Source organism: Ranitomeya variabilis, chromosome 7 (assembly GCF_051348905.1).
Source record: "Ranitomeya variabilis isolate aRanVar5 chromosome 7, aRanVar5.hap1, whole genome shotgun sequence".
NCBI classification, from domain to species: domain Eukaryota; kingdom Metazoa; phylum Chordata; class Amphibia; order Anura; family Dendrobatidae; genus Ranitomeya; species Ranitomeya variabilis.
This window is the reverse complement of record NC_135238.1, coordinates 162353044-162375738: the sequence shown is the minus strand read 5'-3', so window position 1 is coordinate 162375738 and position 22695 is coordinate 162353044. Positions and strand designations below refer to the sequence as shown.

The 22695-nt window shown below is 44.0% G+C and overlaps 1 protein-coding gene across 1 annotated transcript; it reads left to right on the top strand.

The window, feature by feature from the left end:
- Nucleotides 1-4161: 4161 nt before the first annotated feature.
- Nucleotides 4162-21113, top strand: LOC143786258 (uncharacterized). Its single transcript, XM_077275535.1, has 7 exons — nt 4162-4701; nt 4777-4860; nt 5062-5254; nt 5414-5570; nt 6326-7249; nt 20074-20210; nt 21046-21113. The coding sequence occupies exons 1-7, from the start codon at nt 4597-4599 to the stop codon at nt 21111-21113; spliced, it is 1668 nt and encodes a 555-aa protein (XP_077131650.1). The 5' UTR covers nt 4162-4596.
- The last annotated feature ends 1582 nt before the right edge of the window (nt 21114-22695 follow it).

The window sequence follows — 22695 nt, the reverse complement described above, 5'->3', positions numbered from 1 at the left end:
AGAATGACACACTGCTTTTTTTTTTTGCGGTCGCCGGTAAACAGTTAATTACCGGCGGTCGCAAAACAGGGGTCGGTAAAAACCGATCCCGATCATGTTGTTTGGGGTCTCGGCTACCCCCGGCAGCCGAGACCCCAAAGATCTTCCGGGTGCCGGCCTGCGGGCGCACTGCGCTTTCGCCCGCCATTTTTTGGCCGGAACAGATGGTGGCGCCCATCGGGAGCCATGAGGAGCACCGGGGGAGACAGGTGAGTATCGGGGGGCGATCGGGGACCCCATTTCTCTGTCCTCTGATGTGCGATCATATCGGAGGACAGAGAAATTAAATGGGAAATCGCGGTTTTGGGTTTTTTTGCGACCGCCGGTAAACAGTTCATTACCGACGATCACAACCCGGGGGGCGGTAAAAACCCCCCGAATCATGTTCTCTGGGGTCTCTGCTACCCCCGGTAAGAGACCCCAGAGAAAATCCGACTCTGGGGGGCGCTATTCACTTTTTTCACAGCACCGTTAATTAACGGCGCTGTGGTTTAAGTACCCTTAACTGCCGCCATTAAAAGGCGTATCGGTGGTCATTAAGGGGTTAATAAGTATTGGGACCTTATTATTTCTAAAAGGTTTTTGTTATGGTAGTTCGTTTAAGCCATGCAGAATGCTCAGAGTAGCACAGGTAATGTGTGGCTTGCCATCATGTTGGGACACTTTTGGAAAATTCGCCATACCACTGATTCCATGACCAAATCAATAGAAAGCTGAGATGTTAGTGTATCCAAAATGAAAAGTAGGGGGCTTCGGCTGCCATATATTGTGACACCCCACATCATCATACCAGGAGTCGGACCGTTGTGATGTTCCTTCGTGAAGGCCGCTTTACAGTGTTGCCCACGAGGTCTCCAGATCAATCTCTGTCATTGTATCGGAGAGAAAAGTGGGACTCATCGCTGAACAGGATAAACCTAAATTCCAGCCTCCAGTTTCTATTACGAGACAGTCACATCGTTCGTACTCCCAGGATTATGATGTGGGGTAGCATTATGTTCAGTAGCCGGACTCCTCTAGTCTTCACCCAAGGTACAGTAACAGTTCGGCGTTACATCGATTTTATGGTGGAACCATTGTTACGGCCATTTCTCCAAAGTGTCCCAGGAGCTGTTTTTCAATATGACAACCTAAGGCCACGTTTCTCTGGATACTATGAGCAGCCTGTGTTGCCTAAACTTGCTACCATAGCCTGCAGCATCTCTGGACTTGTCTCTTATCAGGCACATCTGGGAATTTATTGGTAGGCAATTGAAAAGAGAGCAGCAGTGGATCCTGATGATTTGTTAAAGTGAATTCAGTGAGGCATAACATTACTCAGACAACCATTAAATGGAACCTGTCACCCCCAAAATCGAAGATGAGCTAAGCCCACCGGCATCAGGGGTTTATCTACAGCATTCTGGAATGCTGTAGATAAGCCCCCCAATGTATCCTGAAAGATGAGAAAAAAGTTTAGATTATACTCACCCAGGGGGGTCCCGCTGCGGTCCGGTCCGATGGGCGTCGGTCTGGGGCCTCCTATCTTCATAGGATGACGTCCTCTTCTTGTCTTCACGCTGTGGCTCCGATGCAGGCGTACTTTGTCCTGTTGAGGGCAGAGCAAAGTACTGCAGTGCGCAGACGTCGGGAAAGGTTAGAGAGGCCCAGCGCCTGTGCACTGCAGTACTTTGTTCTGCCCTCAACAGGGCAAAGTACGCGTGCGCCGGAGCCGCAGCGTGAAGACAAGCAGAGGACGTCATCGTAAGAAGATGGGAGGCGCCAGACTGGACTGTAATGCCCATCGAATCGGACGGCCCCCCCAGGTGAGTATAATCTAACCTCTTTTTCTCATCTTTCAGGATACATCGGGGGCTTATCTACAGCATTACAGAATGCTGTAGATAAGCCCCTGATTCCGGTGGGCTTAGCTCATCTTCGATTTTGAGGGTGACAGGTTCCCTTTAATGACCTCAATGATTGCAACATGCAGAGACCCAGCACTTACTTTGCCTTGGCTGCTCTCATACTCCATATCGAGTAAACCAAGATATTTAGAAACTTTTCTTTCCATTATTATGTATGCATATCCATGTCCATGTATATCATTAACATGTCTATGCTGATTCCCATAATTCCAAGACTTTTTCTTCTTGATGTTGGAATTTCAATGTTGAGTGTTAATAAAGGAGGTTGAATAGTCATCCATAAACAGGCTGTAGAGTTTTACATAACTATATGGCTCCATCTATATAGACAAGGGTCTATACAGTTATCCATATAGATAAAGCTACACAGCTATATATATATCTATATCTATATATATATATATATACACAAACAAAACTGAATAGCCCCAAATTACGTGCGGAGGACTGCATAAGTCAATAGAACAGGAAGGCAGCAAGGCCCTCCAATACCAATAGTTTTAAATATAAAGAGATTAATTCAAAAAGACAAATTTTTTTATAAAAACACATTTTAAAAAATTAGGAGATGCAAGTACACCATACAAGTAATGGCAAAACAGCAAACGCTGGACGTAAGGTAAATAGAGTTACACCTAGAGTAGGAAAGTATATATGTACATATATAGGGTATATCACATCTTAAAGCAACCACATAGCCAATCTGAGTAGAAATATTAATAAAGCTAGATGAAAAACATAAAGTGCATAGTGCAAAATAGGTTATCACTTTAAGTATATAGCTGTATTTAAAGGTATAGGGCGATGCATAACAGAACTAAGTCAGTTATATTGTCAGCATGATGTCCGGCTAAGTAGCCAATAATAATGTGCACACCATAACATTAAAGTAACCATTTATAAAGAAAAAAATGTCAAATACCCAGAAATGTTATAATTACCCTATGTGGGTACAGGTCCAGCGAACCCCTTAACGCGCGTTTCGATTCCGTATGTTCCTCAGAAGGGGTGCATGCCCAGACGCGGCATCCACCGCTCGTCTCGAGGATGCCGCATATGGGCCACGAACATATGCTGCAAAAGCATATTCATCTTATGGCCCTATCCTCTTAACTGACGCAGTTTATTACCATTGGTTCTTTCTTCCCAAAACGTCCATTAGTACGTAACTGATGAAGGTCCCGAATTTGGGACCGAAACCTTTGTTGGCACTACAAATAAGTCTTTCACAAGCATTAAGTTGAGTGCCAGGTTCTTCAGCTTATTATGAACTCGTAATGACCTGGAGAATCATAATGGCAGGTCAGTTTTAGCATTTAGTGAACCTAGCAAAAAAGCCAAACAAAAAACAAGTGTGGGATTGCACTTTTTTTGCAATTTCACCGCTCTTGGAATTTTTTTCCCGTTTTCTAGTACATGCTAAAACCAATAATGTCGTTCAAAAGTGCAACTTGTCTCGCAAAAAAACAAGCCCTCCATGGCCATATTGATGGAAAAATAAAAAAGTTATGGCTCTGGGAAGGAGGGGAGTGAAAAACAAGAACGCAAAAACTGAAAAGGGCAAGGTCTTGAAGGGGTTAATGTTGATGATTATGGCTTACAGCCAATGAAAACCCAAGTGTCATTATCTAAGTAAATTAGAATACTTTATAACACCAGCTTGAAAAATTATTTTAAAATCCGAAATGTTGGCCTACTGAAATGTATGTTCAGTAAATGACAAAACCTTTTATTGAATGTCTTTAAAAGTTCTTAAATAGACAACAAGACAAAAATATATAGTGAAAAAAAATCACATGAAAAAAAAAATTCATTCAGCTATACTGCTGGCCACAACAGCAGTTTTGGACTTCAGATGAGACCAAAAGGGCAAAATCCCCAATAATATCAAATAAATAGGAAAGGGTCCTAATTGACTTCTCATGTGGGGTATTGTATGGATGAAATAAGTGCCGCCCTGGACATCTTTAACCCCTTCAACCCCCGGAGCTTTTTTCGCTCCCCTTATTTCCAGAGCCATTACTTTTTTATTTTTCCGTCAATATGGCCATGTGAGGGCTTATTTTTTGCGGGACGAGTTGTACTTTTGAACGATACCATTGGTTTTACCATGCCGTGTTAGGCCGCTTTCACATTTGCGGTTGTGTCCGCAGCGTTTCTTCCGCAAATATCTGCATGCGTTGTGTATTCCTATCTTTAACATTATCGACGCATGTGTTTTTCTATGTTCGCGTTTTGCCGCGTTTGACGACGCATGCGTCGTCTAGCCGTCTGCGTCTTGGCGCGGAAATGCAACATGTAGTAATTTTTAGAGGCGTCAATTTGCCGCCTGGAAACGTATGCGGCTGATTGCGCAAGGTTTGCGCCCAAAAAACGCATTGTAGTCTATGTAAACGCATGCGTTTTTCAGTACATGCGTTTGCTTGCGTTTGCCGACGCATGCGTCTCAATTGAGAAAAACATGTCTAGACACTGATAAGCCACCCCCCACATACAAGGTGATAAAGGGAGGTAGTGGACATTTGCAGGTCACTAGTCAGCAGACTGCCTTGCAGACGAGACGCCCCACAGCCCCTTGGATCAGCAAACAAGCCTCAGAACTATGTGAGTATATCCTATCCAATGCATTTCTTTTCTATAATCTGTGTCTATGTGCCCTAATTTCTGTCATTCCTTTCTTTCTGCACACATCAGAATGTCTGCTTCTTCTGATGAGGAAACGCCTGGGCCTGCACAAGGGGAACATGTCAGCGAAGTGAGTATTCACCTCCTCAGATTGTATTCACTGTCACATCTACACATATGACAATGTATATTTTCCCTTTTTCAGACCACTTCTTCTACAGCGGAAGAGACTGGGCAGGAGACTGGGCAGGAGCAGCGTAGTCATGGCCGGGCAAGACGGCGGCATCGTGTAAGTATAGCTGGCTGAATGTGTATTGTATCCTCACTTTATAATTCTTGAATCTTCATTTCTTTCTACTTCTCTCTTTCTTTCCCTTTTGCTTCAGCACCAGTGGTTTTTTTTACTTCAATATTCATGCCATTCCTCTGATTCTGTTTTCTGTCTTCCGTATGTGAACGCCTCCTATATTAATGTACTTTTTGTTGTTAGGTTCCAGAGGAGGATGAGGACCTAATTGAGAATGAACACCTCATCTCCCTGGTTCACGAGCGAGTCGCATTGTGGGACACCCAGGATCCACTGCACGCCAACAATGTGACGATCCGGAGGCTTTGGAATGAGGTGGCTGCAGCGTTGTGGGATGGCTGGGCCAATGCCCCGGCTCGGGTCCGTTCTGCATTTGGTAAGTATCGCAATGCAGTGTGATGTAGTCAATACCTTGGCCATGCTCACACAACTGTGTATGATGTGAGAAAGTCATTACTTTTTCACAGCACATACAGTTGTGTGACCATGGTCAAAAGACCATTGTCCTAACTATTATGTTTTGTTTTGCCAACAGTGTCAAAAGTGAAAACACGTTGGAGATCGATGAAGGACCGCTTCAACAAGGACCTGCGCCAAGAGAGCCGGCTTCCAAGTGGTTCTGCAGCAAGGATACGCAAATACAAGTACCACCGCATCCTTGCGTTTTTGAGACCAGTCCTTGCACGAAGAACGTAAGTATATTGGTTAAAAAAGAAAAAAAAAATGGTGTATAATGCAATTTGTTGTTGGTCATTATTTCCCATCAGTATTTGTAATCCGAAACCTTGATTGATTGATAGATGCAGCAGTGGGGTACGTGTTCTTTGAATACTTTCCCTCACATAGTTCCTCTCCAGGTTTTGGCATACCAATACTGATTTGAAATACTGATCAAATACTGAGAGTGTGACGGCAGCCTGCACAACAGATCTATACTCGGCAAGTTAGGTGTCAGAAATAATGAATTCAGGATGCCAATGGCTCCTCAATTCATTTTTCCTGACACTTGTCCTGGTGAGTATACAGGAGGCTTGTATGTCCTCTGTCGTCAATTCGTATTTCCCATCAGTATTTGTAAGCCAAAACCTTGATTGATTGATAGATGCAGCAGTGGGGTACGTGTTCTTTGAATACTTTCCCTCACATAGTTCCTCTCCAGGTTTTGGCATACCAATACCTTGTATAGAGATATGGCTTGTATTGTCTCCATCGTCTCTTCATAGTTTACATCAGTTTTTTTAATCCCCAAGGACTGGTCGATGCATGCAGAAGTATAGCATGTTGTTTTATGAAACTTTTATTCCTACTGTTGAACTCCTGGCTTGCAAATTCTGATGTAAAATTCACTACAAATAGTAGTGTGACCTTTCCCTATCTGAATGTGTATCTAACTGTTCAGTTATCTTTTTGTAAATGTTTTGTAATATTTTTGTGTTTTTTTCCGCAGCACTTGGAGCTCCACTGTTGGCCCAGGTTCTGGAGCGGTCCTTCATCAGTCAGCCACGGACCCGTCCCAGCCATCCTCCAGCGCTGCAGCAAGTGGGCCTGCCACACAACCTGGAGACCAGGAAGCTGGTCCATTAGGTGTTCCCCTTCCCCAGTCCTCTGCCTCTAGCCAATTTTTTATGGGCTCCTCCCGGCAGCGGCAGAGGGCCGCGGACAGGTCACTCATGCCCGAGTTTTTGCACTTGAGCTCGGTCTTCCATGAGGGACTCAAGGCGATGGGTGACCGACTGGATACTGCCATTAGTCATATGAGCACACGTATCCAGGAGGTAACCACAGCCCTTGCCCAAGTGAAAGCCGACCTCCAGAGGCCAGCACATCATTTTTTTAATCAGATAGAACAGGGCATGTCGGAACACCTTAGTCCTGAGCTCCAGATTACTGTTATGCAGGCCTGCAATGCTGCTTACGTGCAGGCTATGCAGCAGAGTCGGTATTTTCAGCAGACAGTGGGGACATTTCCAACAGTGCCCACACTGTCACGCTTTACATCAATGCCGACATCTGCTGCATACCACTGCACGGCCACCTCCATTCCAAACACTTCCGGACCGTATTATAGCACCACCACCATGCCCAGTGCAGTGGGTCAGCCCACCGCCACCACCATGACAACTGCTGCTCCTGCTTGGGCCTCCTCCACTGCCACCAGCATGCTGCCGCCGCCGGACCCTGCCCTGGTGTTTCCTGGCACCACCACTACCAGACTGCCGTTGCCGGACCCTGCCTTGGCGTTCTCTGGCACCACCACTACCAGACTGCCGTTGCCGGACCCTGCCCTGGCGTTCTCTGGCACCACCACTACCAGACTGCCGTTGCCGGACCCTGCCCTGGCGTTCTCTGGCACCACCACTACCAGACTGCCGTTGCCGGACCCTGCCCTGGCGTTCTCTGGCACCACCACTACCAGACTGCCGTTGCCGGACCCTGCCCTGGCGTTCCCTGCCACCACGACAACGTGCCCGCGCAAAACAAGGAAGGGGAAAGGCAAAAAAAAACAAAAAAACCATAGCTATCCCTCCCCCCTCACCTCCCAATGTGTCTGTAATGTCTGGTTTGTCTCACCCTTCCAGTGTGTCTCAACCCTCTCATGTGTCTAGCCCTATCCCTGAATATCCTGACCCCAGTAGTTTCATAGCGCCTTCTCCTGCCACCCCTATGTCGGCTAAAGTAAGCCAGACCTCACTACTCAACACCCCACAATATCGGCACTCAACCCCAAGCAGGCGCAGTTAATTTTTTGGTTTGTGTGTGTTTAATAAACCTGTGTTTTTTGCCCCAATAAGGTTTGGTTAATTGTGTATTTCGCCACCGTCACCACACAGCATGCGCCAATAACAAATTATGCGTCAAACACTTTTTTGGGGGCCACCTCCAACCTCCAGTACCTACTTAGCAGAACACTGAAGCTTCTTTCTGTTTACTCCGTGACTTTTGGTCGCACACAGAAGACAAAATGGTGGTAATACACAGCACAACTATACTCAACAGGTCCTTTCTTATCCGAAACATTATTTATGACCCCTGACCTGCTGATTTTAGAAATGCATTGTATTACCTCCATTTTATCTTATTGGTACATATACATATATTTCACACAAAGTGAAGGAACAATGTACATGGCATATCTATACTCACCCGGACAAGTGTCAGGAAAAATGAATTCAAGAGCAAATAGCATCATGAATTCATTAGTTCAGACACCTGACTTGATGACTATAGATCTCTGGTGTAGGCTGCCATCACACTGTCAGTATTCGCTCTGTATTTTACAGCACTATTTGTAAGCCTAAACCTGGAGTGGAACTATGTGAGGAAAAGTACATTAAACAGATATGCACCACTAAAAGAATTTAACTACCGCTCCTGGTTTAGGCTTACAAATACTGATGTTAAGTACTGGACAAATACTGCGACAATAACGGACATCGTCTATACAGTCTGCGGCAAAAAGCTAATGGTGAACCAAGACAGGACTCACGTCAACAACCTAAGCCCAAAAACCCAAAGTGGTTTGTTAAGGAAATAGATAGGAGACATGGTGAAGAAAGTAAATCACAATTATTTTATTTGAAAAAACATTAACATTCCAAACATAAATTTGCAGACCCGAAACCAGCAGTACATTTTACACCATATTGTCCTGCCATGGCACACGTCCAATGTCAGAATCAAAAAACGCTGCAAATTGGTCCCGCATGTGGCCTACTTCAACTGTTGACCGCAGCGGGTGATGACGGTAATCAGGCAAAGGGTTGGCAACAGGTTCATCAAGTTCTATGGTGGGTCGCTCCTTAGCCAGAATGAAATTGTGGAGAACCACACAGGCTTTAACTACCTCATCCACTGTCTCCATTTTTAGATTTATTGCAGTTGCTAGAATGCGCCATTTGGACACCATAATCCCAAAGGCACACTCTACTGTTCTGCGTGCCCTGGTTAGTCTGTAGTTGTAGATCCGTTTTGTGCGGTTCAAGTCCCGACTTGAATAGGGCTTCAGGAGATTTTCACTCATCTGAAAGGCCTCATCCCCAACCATTACAAATGGCAGCGGTGGGCCTTGAGTGTAGGGGAGTGGTCGTGGCTGTGGGAAATTAAAATTTTTGCCATAAACACGTCGGCCCATATCAGAGGTTTTAAAAGTCTGTGAATCGTTGCCACGGCCAAAAGCACCAATGTCCACAGCAATGAAGCGACAGTCCGCATCGGCTATTGCCATAAGAACTACTGAAAAATATTTTTTGTAGTTGAAGAACTGTGATCCCGTTCTGGCTGGTTTGGTAATCCGGATGTGCTTCCCATCCACCGCACCCAAACAGTTGGGAAAATCACAAACAGTCCAAAATTTGTCAGCAATTTCTTTCCACATGTCCTCCGTGGGTATGGGTATAAATTCCTCATGGAGAATGGTCCATAAAGCCCGGCAGGTTTCAAAAACAATTCCGGACAGCGTGGAAATCCCAAGGCGGTACTGGAAATGAAGGGATGACAAGCTCTCTCCAGTTGCAAGAAATCTGTAGTAAGAATAAATAATTTACAAAATAGGCAAAAAAACATCAGACCTGCAAAAAATTTTGGTTAGCTTTTGTTTAGAATTATTACGTACCTTAAGGTAACCAGGAGACGTTCCGATGGTGGAATGGCTCTACGGAGCTGTGTGTCCTGTCTCCGGATGGCTCCTTGGACACGATCAAGCAAATCCCGGAAAGAGTCTTGTGACATCCTGGTATATTCTGGGAATTTTTCTGGGTTCTCATTGAGCTCGCCATACAGGGTGTGATATGTACCACGGCTCTCCCGCAGTTCTACAATGGGGTGTTGCCAAAACCGCCTACGCCTTGTCCTTCTCTGTCTTTCCCGGTTTCGGTGTTGCTCCCAAGCAAACGCACATGCCAGAAAAATCTTGATGCTCAGATCCAGTTTAAAGTAATAGCTATCCATGTGAAGATCCATCTTCTCACAGGACACAGGAGCAAAATCTGAAGATTTCAGCTGTCCTAGGGTCTATATATAGATTTCACATAATACACGCCCTCTGTAGTCCCATTGGCTGGTTCTTGCATCTAGAATTTTTCTCTGGTAAAATTTTGCGACATGTGCACAAAAAACGCAAACGCATAGAAAACGCAAGCAAAAGCATGTAAACGCTGCGTTTTAATGACGCATGCGGTAACCGTAAGTGTTTTAAAAACGCTGCGTTTACACGCGTTTTCATGCGTTTTTCGTGTCCTTGCGTTTGCGGATTAAACGCTGCAGATTCAAACGCTAATGTGAAAGTAGCCTTACAGAAAAGGGGAAAAAAATTCCAAGTGCGATTAAATTGCAACAAAAATAGTGCAATCTCACACTTGTTTTTTGTTTGGCTTTTTTGCTAGGTTCACTAAATGCTAACGCTAACCTGCCATTATGATTTGCCAGGTCATTACGAGTTCATAGACACCAAGCGTCTCGTGATCTGGGGTCGGGTGAGGGCTTATTTTTTGCGTGCCGAGCTGACGTTTTTAATGATACCATTTTGGTGCAGATACGTTCTTTTGATCGCCCGTTATTGCATTTTAATGCATTGTTGCGGCGACCAAAAAAACTTAATTTTGGCGTTTTGATTTTTTTTCTCGCTACGCCATTTAGCGATCAGGTTAATCCTTTGTTTTTTTGATAGATCGGGCGCCTCTGAACGCGGCGATACCAAATATGTGTAGGTTTGATTTTTTTATTGTTTTATTTTGATTGGGGCGAAAGGGGGGTGATTTGAACTTTTACTTATTTTTTTATATTTTTACACACTTTTTTTTTTAAATTTTGGCATGCTTCAATAGCCTCCATAAGAGGCTAAAAGCATGCATAACTCGATCGCCTCTGCTACATAGAGGTGAAGCACAGATCACCTCTATGTAGCAGAAATGCAGGGTTGCTTTGAACGCCAACCACAGGGTGGCGCTCAAAGCAATTGGCCATCAACAACCATAGAGGTCTCAAGGAGACCTCTGGTTGTTATGGCAGTGCACCGATGACCCCCGATCATGTGACAGGGGTCAGCGGTGCGAGTACTTCCGGCCACGCTAGTTAAATGCCGCTGTCAGCATTTGACAGTGGCATTTAACTAGTTAATGGGCGTGGGCGGATCGCGATTCCGCTCTCGCTCATTGCGCGCACATGTCAGCTGTACAAAACAGCTGACATGTCGCGGCTTTGATGTGGGCTCAGCGCCGGAGCCCACCTCAAAGCAGGGGATCTGCCAGCTGATGTACTATTCCGTCAGCTGGCAGAAAGGGGTTAATTACACAGGTCTGCGACTAAAAAGCTGTTTGATTATTTTCATCTAATTTCCATGTATTTTGGTGTGCTGAAAACAAAAAAAATATTGAAAAAAATCCTGGATGTCAGGATTTGCCACAAAATGCAAAATTCTCTTCAAATTTAGTATATTTTTCTCAATTGTTGGTATTTTTTTTATCTTAGGGTTTTGAAAGTCAAAATTACTATTAATTAATTCACATCAATGCATTGAAGATATACAATTCCAAAAAATATATAACTTTCAAAGAAAAGAACTTTCAGAGTGAGCTAATGAAACCAGCATCAACATGTTGCAAGCTGAACGAGCAGGCTTGGGATGATGAAGCAATTTGTAAAATCACTTCCAAAAGATGGAGAATGCTTCAAATACTTGGTCACCAAGTTTCCAGGCCTCTCGGAGGCAAAATTGAAGGAAGGTGTGTTCGTCGGACCAGACATTAGAAGGCTTGTAGCTGATCAAGAGTTTATCAATACCAAGACGCATCCTCAAAAAGAAGGGTGGTTTGCATTTAAAGAGGTCGTAGAGAAATTTTTTAGGCAATAACAAAAGACCCTGAATACAAAAAAATAGTCGGACGAATGCTGAAAGCATTTCAAGCTTTCGGTTGCCTGATGAGTTTGAAAGTGCATTTCCTCCATTCCCACCTTGACAACTTTCCTGAAAATTTGGGAGCTGTGAGTGAAGAGCAAGGTGAACGATTCCACCAGGACATTAAAGAGATGGAAAGAAGATACCAGGGAAGATGGAGCATTACAATGATGGCAGACTACTGTTGGACGCTTCAGAGAGACATTCCAGATGCTACTCACAAGCGTAAATGTACAAAGAGAAGCCTCACAGGGAAGAAGAATCGATTTTAGTGTGTTAGTGAGCTCACTGCAGTTAAAAAATGATTTTCAGGAAACATTTGTAATAAAAAATTAATTTTATGAGTCTATTTTCATTTATTTTGAGGTATTGTCTTATTTAACATAGTTAATTAAATTGTCAGAAAACGTGATGTCCTATGACAAAACGGAGGTCATTTTCGGATTCAGCGCACTTAAAAACAAAGATAACGTGGAATAACCAAAACAGCTCTTGAAAAATTTTTTTTTGCAGACCTATGTTATGGTCTCGCAGAGTTCCCGCTCCTCGCGATGCTTCCGTTCCCAGTGATGCTTTGCGGCAATGACGTGGGTCTCACGAGACCGCTACATCATCTGAGGTCATTGCCGCTAGGCATTATTGGGAACGGGAGCATTGCGAGGAGCGGGAATGCTGCTGGGGCCGCCGGAAGGTGAAAATATCACAATTTATTATTTTTTTAAATTATTTTTAACATTAGATCTTTTTACTATTGATGCTGCATAGGCAGCATCAATAGTAAAAAGTTGGTCAAACTTGTCGAGCACTATGTTTGACAAGTGTGACCAACCTGTCAATCAGTTTTCCAAGCGATGCTACAGATCGCTTGGAAAACGCTAGCATTCTGCAAGCTAATTACGCTTGTAAAACGAGTTTAGCGGGAAAACGCATGCCAATTCTGCATGCGTTTTACCTGCGGCAGTTGTGGAATTGCCGCGGAAATTTCTGCGGCAATTCCAGACATGTGCACATAGCCTAAAAGTTTTTGTAATTTTTAAACTAATCACACCCTGCTGAATTATTATAATTTTGGATTGGTGGTCATTGCTTTTTGATTTATGTTCAGTAAATGCACTCAATACTTGGTTGGGGCTCCTTTTGCATCAATGCGGCGTGGTATGGAAGCGATCAGCCTGTGGCGCTGGTGAGGTGTTAGGGTACCGTCACACAGTGGCACTTTGATCGCTACGACGGTACGATCCGTGACGTTGCAGCGATATCCATACGATATCGCAGTGTCTGATACGCAGCAGCGATCAGGGACCCTGCTGAGAATCGTACGTCGTAGCAGATCGTTTGGAACTTTCTTTCGTCGCTGGATCTCCCGCTGTCATCGCTGGATCGTTGTGTGTGACAGCGATGCGTTCGCTTGTAACCACGGTAAACATCGGGTTACTAAGCGCAGGGCTGCGCTTAGTAACCCGATGTTTACCGTGGTTACCAGCGTAAAAGTAAAAAAAAACAAACAGTACATACTTACATTCCGGTGTCTGTCCCCCGGCGTTCTGCTTCTCTGCACTGTGAGCGCTGGCCGGCCGGAAAGCGAGCACAGCAGTGACGTCACCGCTGTGCTTTCCGGCTGGCACAGACAGTGGAGAAAAGCAGAACGCCGGGGGACAGACACCGGAATGTAAGTATGTACTGTTTGTTTTTTTTTACTTTTACGCTGGTAACCACGCGTGCGCAGATGGAGATCGCGGCGGCCATTTCCCTGAAGCCCCGGGCAGCAGTGCGCTCCATCTGCGCACGCGCGGCACAGGAAAGATGGCCGCGCCCACCGGTAAACTGCGAATAGCGAAGACCGCGCTGTTTTGAATCTCCTGGGCAGTGGATCTTCGCTTTGGACATGCGCACACCACTACGCCACCAACGTAATGATGAGCAGGATTCTGGGGGAGAAACAGCGCTGTCACCACGCCCATATGACCAGACCAGCGTGAGTGACAGCAGAAAACGGCGACTTTACAAAGGTATTTCGGCAGCTTAGGTAGGTTATAAAGGCACACAAAGACACTAATGTAACGCCCAGCTCTGCCCCTATTTAACGCTATTTTTAGCTCATCTTAAAAAAAACGGGGTGACAGGTTCCCTTTAACAGAAATAAACAGTTGAAATAGATCACTCTGTAATTACTCTATATAATGAGTTTCAATTTTTGTATTGAAGAACTGAAATAAATTAACTTTTTGACGATTTTCTAATTTTCTGAGAAGCACCTGAATGTTGACAGGAGGGTGGCTGCAATGCGCATGATAAACCATAAGCATTGGAACTAGAGCATGAAGGTTCCAATGGCAACTGGAGGGAAAATAGAGCCTAGAGGGGCAACCTTTTGGAAAAGGGGGTTGGACGATATGTGCAAAATGGGCCAGATTTAAGAATAAGTTATATTGGCACAAATGAATAAATATGTGGACATTATAAAGAACACTTTGAGATTTTGGGAATAAACATTTAAGTATTGCTATATGTAGAATAATTGAAGGGGTTGTCCATTTTTCAAGTCCATTTCATTCGCAGTTTTAATGATTGATCATTCTGCAGCATGAATCAAACACAGCTCAGCTGTACTATCACTATGATTATTTCAAGCTTTCTCTGGGAGGCAGAGAGGAGTGCAGCACTGTTGATCTCTGCTGGAAAGCAGCTAAGGCTACGTTCACATTAGCGTCATGCGACGCTGCGTCGTCGACGCACGACAACGCATGCGTCATGCGCCCCTATCTTTATCATTGGGGACGCATGCGTTGCGTTGGCGTGCGTTTTCGGTAAAACGCACGACGCATGCGTCGTTTCACCGCACCTGGGTGGCGTCGGAGACGCTACATGTTGCATTTTTCTAGCGTCAAAAAAACGCACGCGTCGCACTTGCGTCGTCATTGCGTTACAATTTCCCATTGAAACCTATTGACAACGCACTTGCGTCGCGTGTGTGCGTCGTGCGTGCGTTGTGCGACGCATGCGTTACATGAAATTAAACAAAAAAGTGTCTAGACAGGGTCTAGACAGTGCAAACAGTGATAAAAATATCCCCCATATCTAAAGAAAATGTTGGATTGTTTGTCACTTCTGCTGCAGCATCTAGAGGCAAGACAAACAAAACAAACTATTAACATTAATACCCACCCTCATCTACCCATTGGTGGCATTATCTATTGTCTAGACACTAGACCCACCCTCTTCTATTCATTGGTGGTGTTTGTCTAGACAAATTGTGTGGAAAGATACATCATTGTTTGACAACGCATGCGTCGTAAAACGCTGCGTTTTTTGGAAAAACGCAAAAACGCACAAAAAACGCTGCGTTTTACGACGCATCCGTTCGACGCATGCGTCAAACATGGTGCGTTTTTGCGTGCGTTTCCGATCCGTCGTGCGTTGCGTCGACGACGCAGCGTCGCATGACGCTAATGTGAACATAGCCTAACAGATCCATGATGTAAAAGCACATGCAACTACATTTTTGTGTCTGCCAGAAGAGAGAACTGTTAAGGCAGAACAGTGTAAAGGAGCATACAGTGTAAAGAAGCATACTGTATTCTAAACACAGATTAGCTAGATATCTGTGGGGAAGCTGGGCTGGAAGCCTGTATTGTTTTACACATTTAGCAGTCAGCCTGCTTCCAGTACAACTTTGAGTTATCTAATCAGGGAGGTGAAGCTGGGAAGGAGGGGGCCTGCAGAACTTGGGAAAAGCAGCCTGCTGGTGGAAACAGTTTTAGCAGAATAACAATAGGACTGCCATTCAGCCAACTGAAGCTGGATGGAGAAGAAAAAAAAGACAAAAAGGTGCAAGAAAATCTTGATATTGAGCTTGATATGTATATTAACAAGCAGGGCTACGGAATAGGAGTCGTGGAATCTGATTCGGTGGCCATTTTGGTGGAGTTGGTATAAAATAAACCAACTGATTCCTACAATATATTGGGTTCAGTAGTATTATGCAGTATGTGCTGTACATTTTTTCATAATTTGGGAAAGTTATGAAATGTCCTATTCTTGATCTATGTATCTCAGCTTTTAGTTGAGATAAATCTGTGCTGCACATGCTCAGTAGTGACCAGTGCTGTTGAGTCCGAGTCTTGGAGTCAGGGAAAATAAGGAGTCGGAGGTTTGGTTTAATGACTCCATAGCCCTGTTAACAGTTACTGTAGTATGATAAAAATAATGCAATTGTGGGAACAAACCTTTTAAACTGTGGTCGCCTTTTCTGTGTTCATAATGGCTGCTTATGAGGAGCTCAGTGGAAAGTCTGACCCACGCTTCCCACAAACCTCCACGGAGATGGACCAGCACAGATTATGTCAGTGCTGCATGTATCCCTGCTGTTGATGATATTGGAGGTGCGGCAGTGGACATGAGGGCAAGGCGTGATTCAGACTTTCCACTGCGTTCCTTGTGAGACTCCAGTGACCATTCCGTACAAAGAGAAAGTCACCTCCGTATCGGAGAACGGCAGGACTAGGATCAAAAGCAGGCTACCGAGTATCTCATTATGCATTGGTTATAGTTGGGGAAATTTTGTATCGGGCTGAAGTGTCGCTCTAGCTTTATCCATTTTATGGTATCCAAGAGGAGTCTTTACAAAACTTACACAGAAAAAAAGTGAGACCTTTTGCCCATACTTTAGGCGAGAAGCAAACCTGGCTACCACAATTTACCTTGCTTTACCATACTGAACAGCAACTTTGCTAGGGCATAGTCACCTGGTCATCTTTTACAGAAAAATATTAGAGATGCGTATATCGCACTGAATTTTTCCATTCAGGAGTCTGGAAAAGCAAGTTAAAAGGAGTTAATTCATGGTAAACATTCATCAATGGATATTCTGGATGGATGATGAATGTATGATTGCTACATGCAATAGTAAAAAATGAAGCTTTCAAAATATGGTGATGCAAAAACTAGTTTTTGCAATAAAAAGCATCATTTAGTGAGTGACAGTAGCCAAACATAAAAACTCAATATAAATCTGGTATCGCTGTAATCACACCGACCCGAAGAATAAAGTCGCCTACTCACTTATACTGCACGAAGAACAGGGTAAAAAAAGTATAATAGAAACATATGCACCACTTCTGCATTTATCACCCCTCCTGGTTTTGGCTTACAAATACTGATGTAAAATACTGACCAAATACTGCTAGTGTGATGGCAGCCTAAGGCTCGGCGCACATTTATCCTGTGCTCACACCTCGGTTTCCGTGTAAATCTCTGAAATACGTGATTCAGACGGAAGCCCCGTTGGAAGATTCCCTATGAGGCAGATGGAGGCACTGTGGGCACCATAGGACCTGTGATCCGGCGATGTCTGTCTTTTTTTTTTTTTTATACACTCTTTATTTAGAAAATTTCAATAATATAACAGGAAAGGAAAAAAAGAGGGTAAATATTTTCAGAAATAGTAAAAGTATATAAAAACAAACAAACAAATACAATTGTAATAAACCACAACGATAACGCTACAAGACTGCGGATTTGCAAACCAAAATGGTTGTAAGAAGAATTTATAAAAAAAAAAAAAAAAAGGGCGGCAGTTGTGAGGAGGGACATGGGAAGGAAGGGGAAAGGTAGGGAGTCAGAAAGTCCTGCTTAAAATATAGAGATTAACTAAGCGATTTGGGAGATCAAACTCAAATCGAGGCATCAACATTACAGAACAGACTATATGTGAAGAAAAAAGAGAAAAAGGGAATAAGAAAAGAAATTTGTAGGGAGACAAATCAAGGATTACCGGTTGTGCTTATTTGGTGATCCTCTGAGACGTTCAACCAGGCTATCCATGCTTTTAGAGTCTTTAGGTTTTTAGATCTTGAAAGTCTAATTTTCTCATATATACCAATTTGGTTGGATTCTTTTATCCATTCTTTGCAAGTAGGAGTTTCTACATCTTTCCAATGTCTTGCGATAATTATTTTAGCTGCGTTGAGCAGATGAGGTATCAGTGAGCCTTTATCAACGTCTAAATTTGAAGGATCCAGATTGAATAGAATGAAACTTGACGTTAATGGGATGTCTATGTTTAAGGTTTTCTTTATATGTTCTCTAACTCTCTCCCAGAAACTTTTAATTTTTGTGCATTCCAACTAAATATGAGATGGAGAACCCTTCTCTTTGTTGCATCTCCAACAAAGAGGATGTCTGTCTTTTTTGTAGTGCATAAAAGTGCCGTCGACCACAGTTTTGTGCACCTCTGAAAAGAAGCACAACGCTGAACAGAGGCCAGACGGAGTCCAGAGTAAATCTGCTGCCTCATTATAGTGAATGGATCCCTCGGGGGTTTCATCTGAATCACGTCACTCAGAGATTTAGATGGAAACCCCAAAGTGCTCAGCGTAGAGCGCTGGATATACATGATCCCAAAAGTTATGTAAAATGTTCCCAATAAAAGCTTCAACTCAATCCCGAAAAAAAAGCAAGCCCCCACTCAGGTCTGTCATCTGTTAACGGAAATATAGGGGTCTTCCACAATACTGGTACTGCAAAGGCTCTGAAAAGTGAAATGGCTCCCCACCCTCCAAAAGAAATTCAGCAAATTCTTCCTCTCAAATCCAAATGCCCCCTTCCTTTGAGCCCCCAACATTGTACCTAAACCACATATAGCATTCGCATGATTGGAATTTCTGAAGCGATGAGAGCCCGTCTAATTTACAAGTGCGTGTCTCCAGAAGCACAGGATGGGCATAATGTACTGGTGACTGCAACATACTGATCACTACAGTGTACTGGTCACTACAACGGCAGTTTGCAATTTTCACTCAGCAACATTCATTGCTGCCTGTTTCTGGAAAATACCCCGAAGTCAAAATAGTCACTACATCTGTAGATAAATTCCCCAAGGGGTATAGTTTCCAAAATGGGGTCACTTGAGGGGGGATTCTGCTCTTCTAGCAATTAAGGGCTCTGTATATGGAGTCTGCAGACTATTCTAAGAAAATCTGTGCTCCAGGAGGCAAATAGTGCGCCATCCCTCCCCAGTCTCTCCGTATAGCTAAGTAATACTGTACAGCCACATATGTGTTATTGCTACGTTCAGTAGAAATTGTGGGACAAATTATGATGCCATTTTTACCCACTTCTGGTGCTAAAACAAAATTTTGGTGGGAAAAATATTTTTGTCTCATTGCCTAATGTTATAGAATTCTGTGACACACACGTGGTGTCAATATGATTACTGCACCCTTACATGAATTCGTTGAGAGGTGTAGTTTGTAAAATGGGGTCACTTATGAGGGTATTCTGCTGTTCCTGCAACTCAAGGGCTCTCGCAGTGGGTCATGGTACCTGCAAACCATAACAGTAAAATCTGCACTATAGTATGGCGCTCCTTCCCTTCTGAGCTTTGCACTGTGCCTGAAAAATATTCCCCAATTACATGTAGGGTATTGGCGCACTCAGGAAAAAATGGTCACTTTGTTGTAAAAAAAAAAAAAAAAAAATCCTATTATCCCTTAGAAAAATTAAAAACTTGGGACTAAAACATCATTTTCGTCGTAAAATATGGTAATTAGACCTACTGGTAATTGTATTTCCAGGAATCCATCCTGACAGCGCCATGGAGGACGTCCTTCTTATCCATAATGGGACAGGAAACACGAGAGGTTAAAAGGACCCTCCCCTACCACCCTTCAGTGCTTTTCAAAGTAACACATGTGAATGGATGCAAAAATAGGGTTTATTCCAGCAAAATAATCAGTCATACAAATGTTATATCACATGAGTATACAGAACATTAGGGAGGGAGCTAGTAGTGCTGTCAGGATGGATTCCTGGAAATACAATTACCGGTAGATCCAATTACCGTTTTCCAGGTCACCACCTGACAGCACCATGGAGAAATACCAAAGGAGAATGGTATTTAGGGTGGTACTACTGCCTGAAGCACCTACCAAAAGCTAACTGTGTTGATACTACATCTAGCTTATAATGTTTCGAGAAGGTACTAAGGCTGGACCAAGATGCAGCTTTGCAGATTTGTTCTGCCGAAGCCCCCCCTTTCTCTGCCCATGACGTGGCTATGGCTCTAGATGAATGGGCTCTAAGATCAACCGTGGAACTCTTTCCCTGCGCTTCATAAGCTAAACCAATTGTAGATTTGATCCATCTCGCAATGGTTGCTTTAGACGCTTTTTTCCCCCTTATTTGGGCCCCTAAACTGGACAAACAGATTGTTATCCTGTCTCCAGGGGCTAGTTGAATCAAGATATTTGAGTACCGTTTCCTAACGTCCAAATTATGGTAAAACCTTTCCTTCTGATTTTTAGGGAACTGACAAAAAGAGGGAAGAACAAATTTCCTGATTCATATTTGAATCCGAGACAACTTTCGGGAGAAAAGCTGAGTCTTAAGACTAGTCTATCATCGAATATTTGTAAATACGGATTCTGGATGGATAAAGCCTGTAATTCTCCCAGTCTTTTTGCCGACGTAATCGCCACTAAGAATGCGGTTTTAAGCTATGTGCACACGTAGGAAAAAAGGTGCAGAATTTTCTGCACAAAATCCGCATCTCCTGGCAGAATCCGCAGCCGCGGATTTGCCACGGTTTTTATGCGGATTTTGTGCGGTTTTTATGCGGATTTTCTGTGGTTTTTGCCACTGCGGATTTTTATCATGGAGGGGTGCAGAAACGCTGCAGAACTGCACAAAAGTAGTGACATGCACTTCTTTGAAATCTGCAGCAATTCCGCACAGCTTTTTTTTTTATCCCACTGAATAACATTGTACTGTACATCACAGTGCGGAACTGCAGCGTTTCTGCGCGGAAAAATCCGCTGCGGATCCACAGCAAATCCGCATCGTGTGCACATAGCCTTAAGGTAAAGTTTACTGATCTCTATACTCCCTGCTAAATCCCACGGGTGTTCGCATAGATCATTAAGGACCAGGTTAAGGTCCCAAGGAGGCACCGATCTCCTAATTAAAGGTTTAAGTCTCTGAACTGCCCTAGAAAACCGACTTATCCAAGGGTGAGCTGGCAGAGGGGAGTCAGGAAATACACTCAGGGCTGCTATATGGACCCTCAAAGTACTAGGTCTAAGCCCTTTCCTGAATCCTGACTGCAAAGTATCAAGGATTTTGGGAATATCAGGATGGTCAGTATCAACTGTCATTTCCCCACAGAAACTGCAAAATCGCTTCCATATTTTCGTATACTGTAGATTGCAGACGTCACCGGCTTCCTACTGGCTTGAAGGGTAGAAATAACATAATCTGACAGTCCCTTTGCTTTTAAGACCTGCAGTTCAGGATCCAAGCTGCCAACCGTAGAGCTTCCGGGTTTTGGTGTAGAACCAGGCCTTGAAGAAGATCCCTTTTTTCCGACAACAGGAGGGGTTCCTCTTCTGATTACTTTTTTAGTAAGGGAAACCAACTCCTCTTCGGCCAAAGGGGTGCTATAAGAATGACCTTGGCTCTGTCCTCGCAAATTTTCCTGAGAGTTCTTGGAATCATTGCCAGAGGAGGGAATGCATACAGCAACCCGCTGTTCCAGGGATGTGAGAAGGCATCAATCCCCACTGGGCTTTCCCAAGGACTTAGGGAGTAAAAAGTTCTGACTTTCGCGTTCCGTTTGACAGCGAATAGGTCCACATCGGGTTTTCCCCAACGTTGACAAAGACTGCTGAAGACTTCATCGTTCAGTTCCCACTCTGTTGGGGCCACCTCCATCCTGCTCAGGAAGTCTGCGAGCTGAGTCTTGGTACCTTCCAGATGTACTGCCGAGATCGAAAGTACAGACTTTTCTGCCCATCTGAAAATTCGCTCCGCGAGGCCTTGTAACGCTATATGTTTTGGACCGCCCTGATGGCAAAGGAAGGCTACGGTTGTTGTATTGTCCGAGAAGATTTTCATATGCCTGTTCTTTACCAAAGACTGGGCGGCTGATAAGACCTTCCAGACTGCGTGTAGCTCCCTGTAGTTCGATGATCTTCTGCTGTCCTTCTGACTCCATCGTCCCTGGAAGTATCTTCCTTGGACATGACCTCCCCAGCCTTGTTGACTTGCGTCTGTCGTGACGGAGACTTCCGGGTTCTGAAGCCACGCCACACCAACTCGAAGATTCCTGGGAAGAGTCCACCACTTCAAGGATTTTCTGACCTGAGGAGACAGTCTCAATCCTTGATTTAGCGAGCTTTGCTTTCTGTCTCAGGACGCAAGGACTTCCCGCTGTAATCGGCAAGAATGAAACTGACTCCAGTTCACACAAGGAATGCAGGCCGTCATCATTCCTATGATCTTCATCGCGTCTCTGATAGAAATTCGGCTTTGAGCAAACTGATGGACCTTTTCTATTAGACCCCTTAGTCTCTCTTCTGGTAGGTAAGACATTCTCGCTTCCGAATCTAGTATGACCCCCAAGAATTTTATTTTTGGCTTGGGTACTAGATCTGATTTGGTCTAGTTTATGATCCAACCTAGTTTTTGCAGTGTGGAAATCAGGGATTGACAGTTGATTCTGAGTTGGCCTACAGAGTCTGCTGCTATTAGAAAGTCATCTAGGTATGGTATCACCATAATGTCTTGATTCCTTAGATAAGCAACTACTTCTACCATGAGCTTCGTAAAAACCCTGGAGGCTGAGGCTAGGCCGAAGGGGAGGCAGCGAAACTGGTAATGGTAGATTGTTCCCCCCCTTTTTCACCACAAACCTCAGAAACTTTTGGTGGTCTGGATAAATTGGCACATGGTAGTATGCACTCTTTAGATCTAGAGTACACATTACCACACCCTTTCCTAACAGAGAAATGGTGGACCGAATCGACTCCATTTTGAACCTTTTGTATTTTACCCATTTGTTTAGATGTTTTAGGTTTATTATTGTTTTGGTCTCTCCCGACGGTTTAATTATCGAGAAGAGATTTGAGTAGTGACCTCTGCGCTCTTCT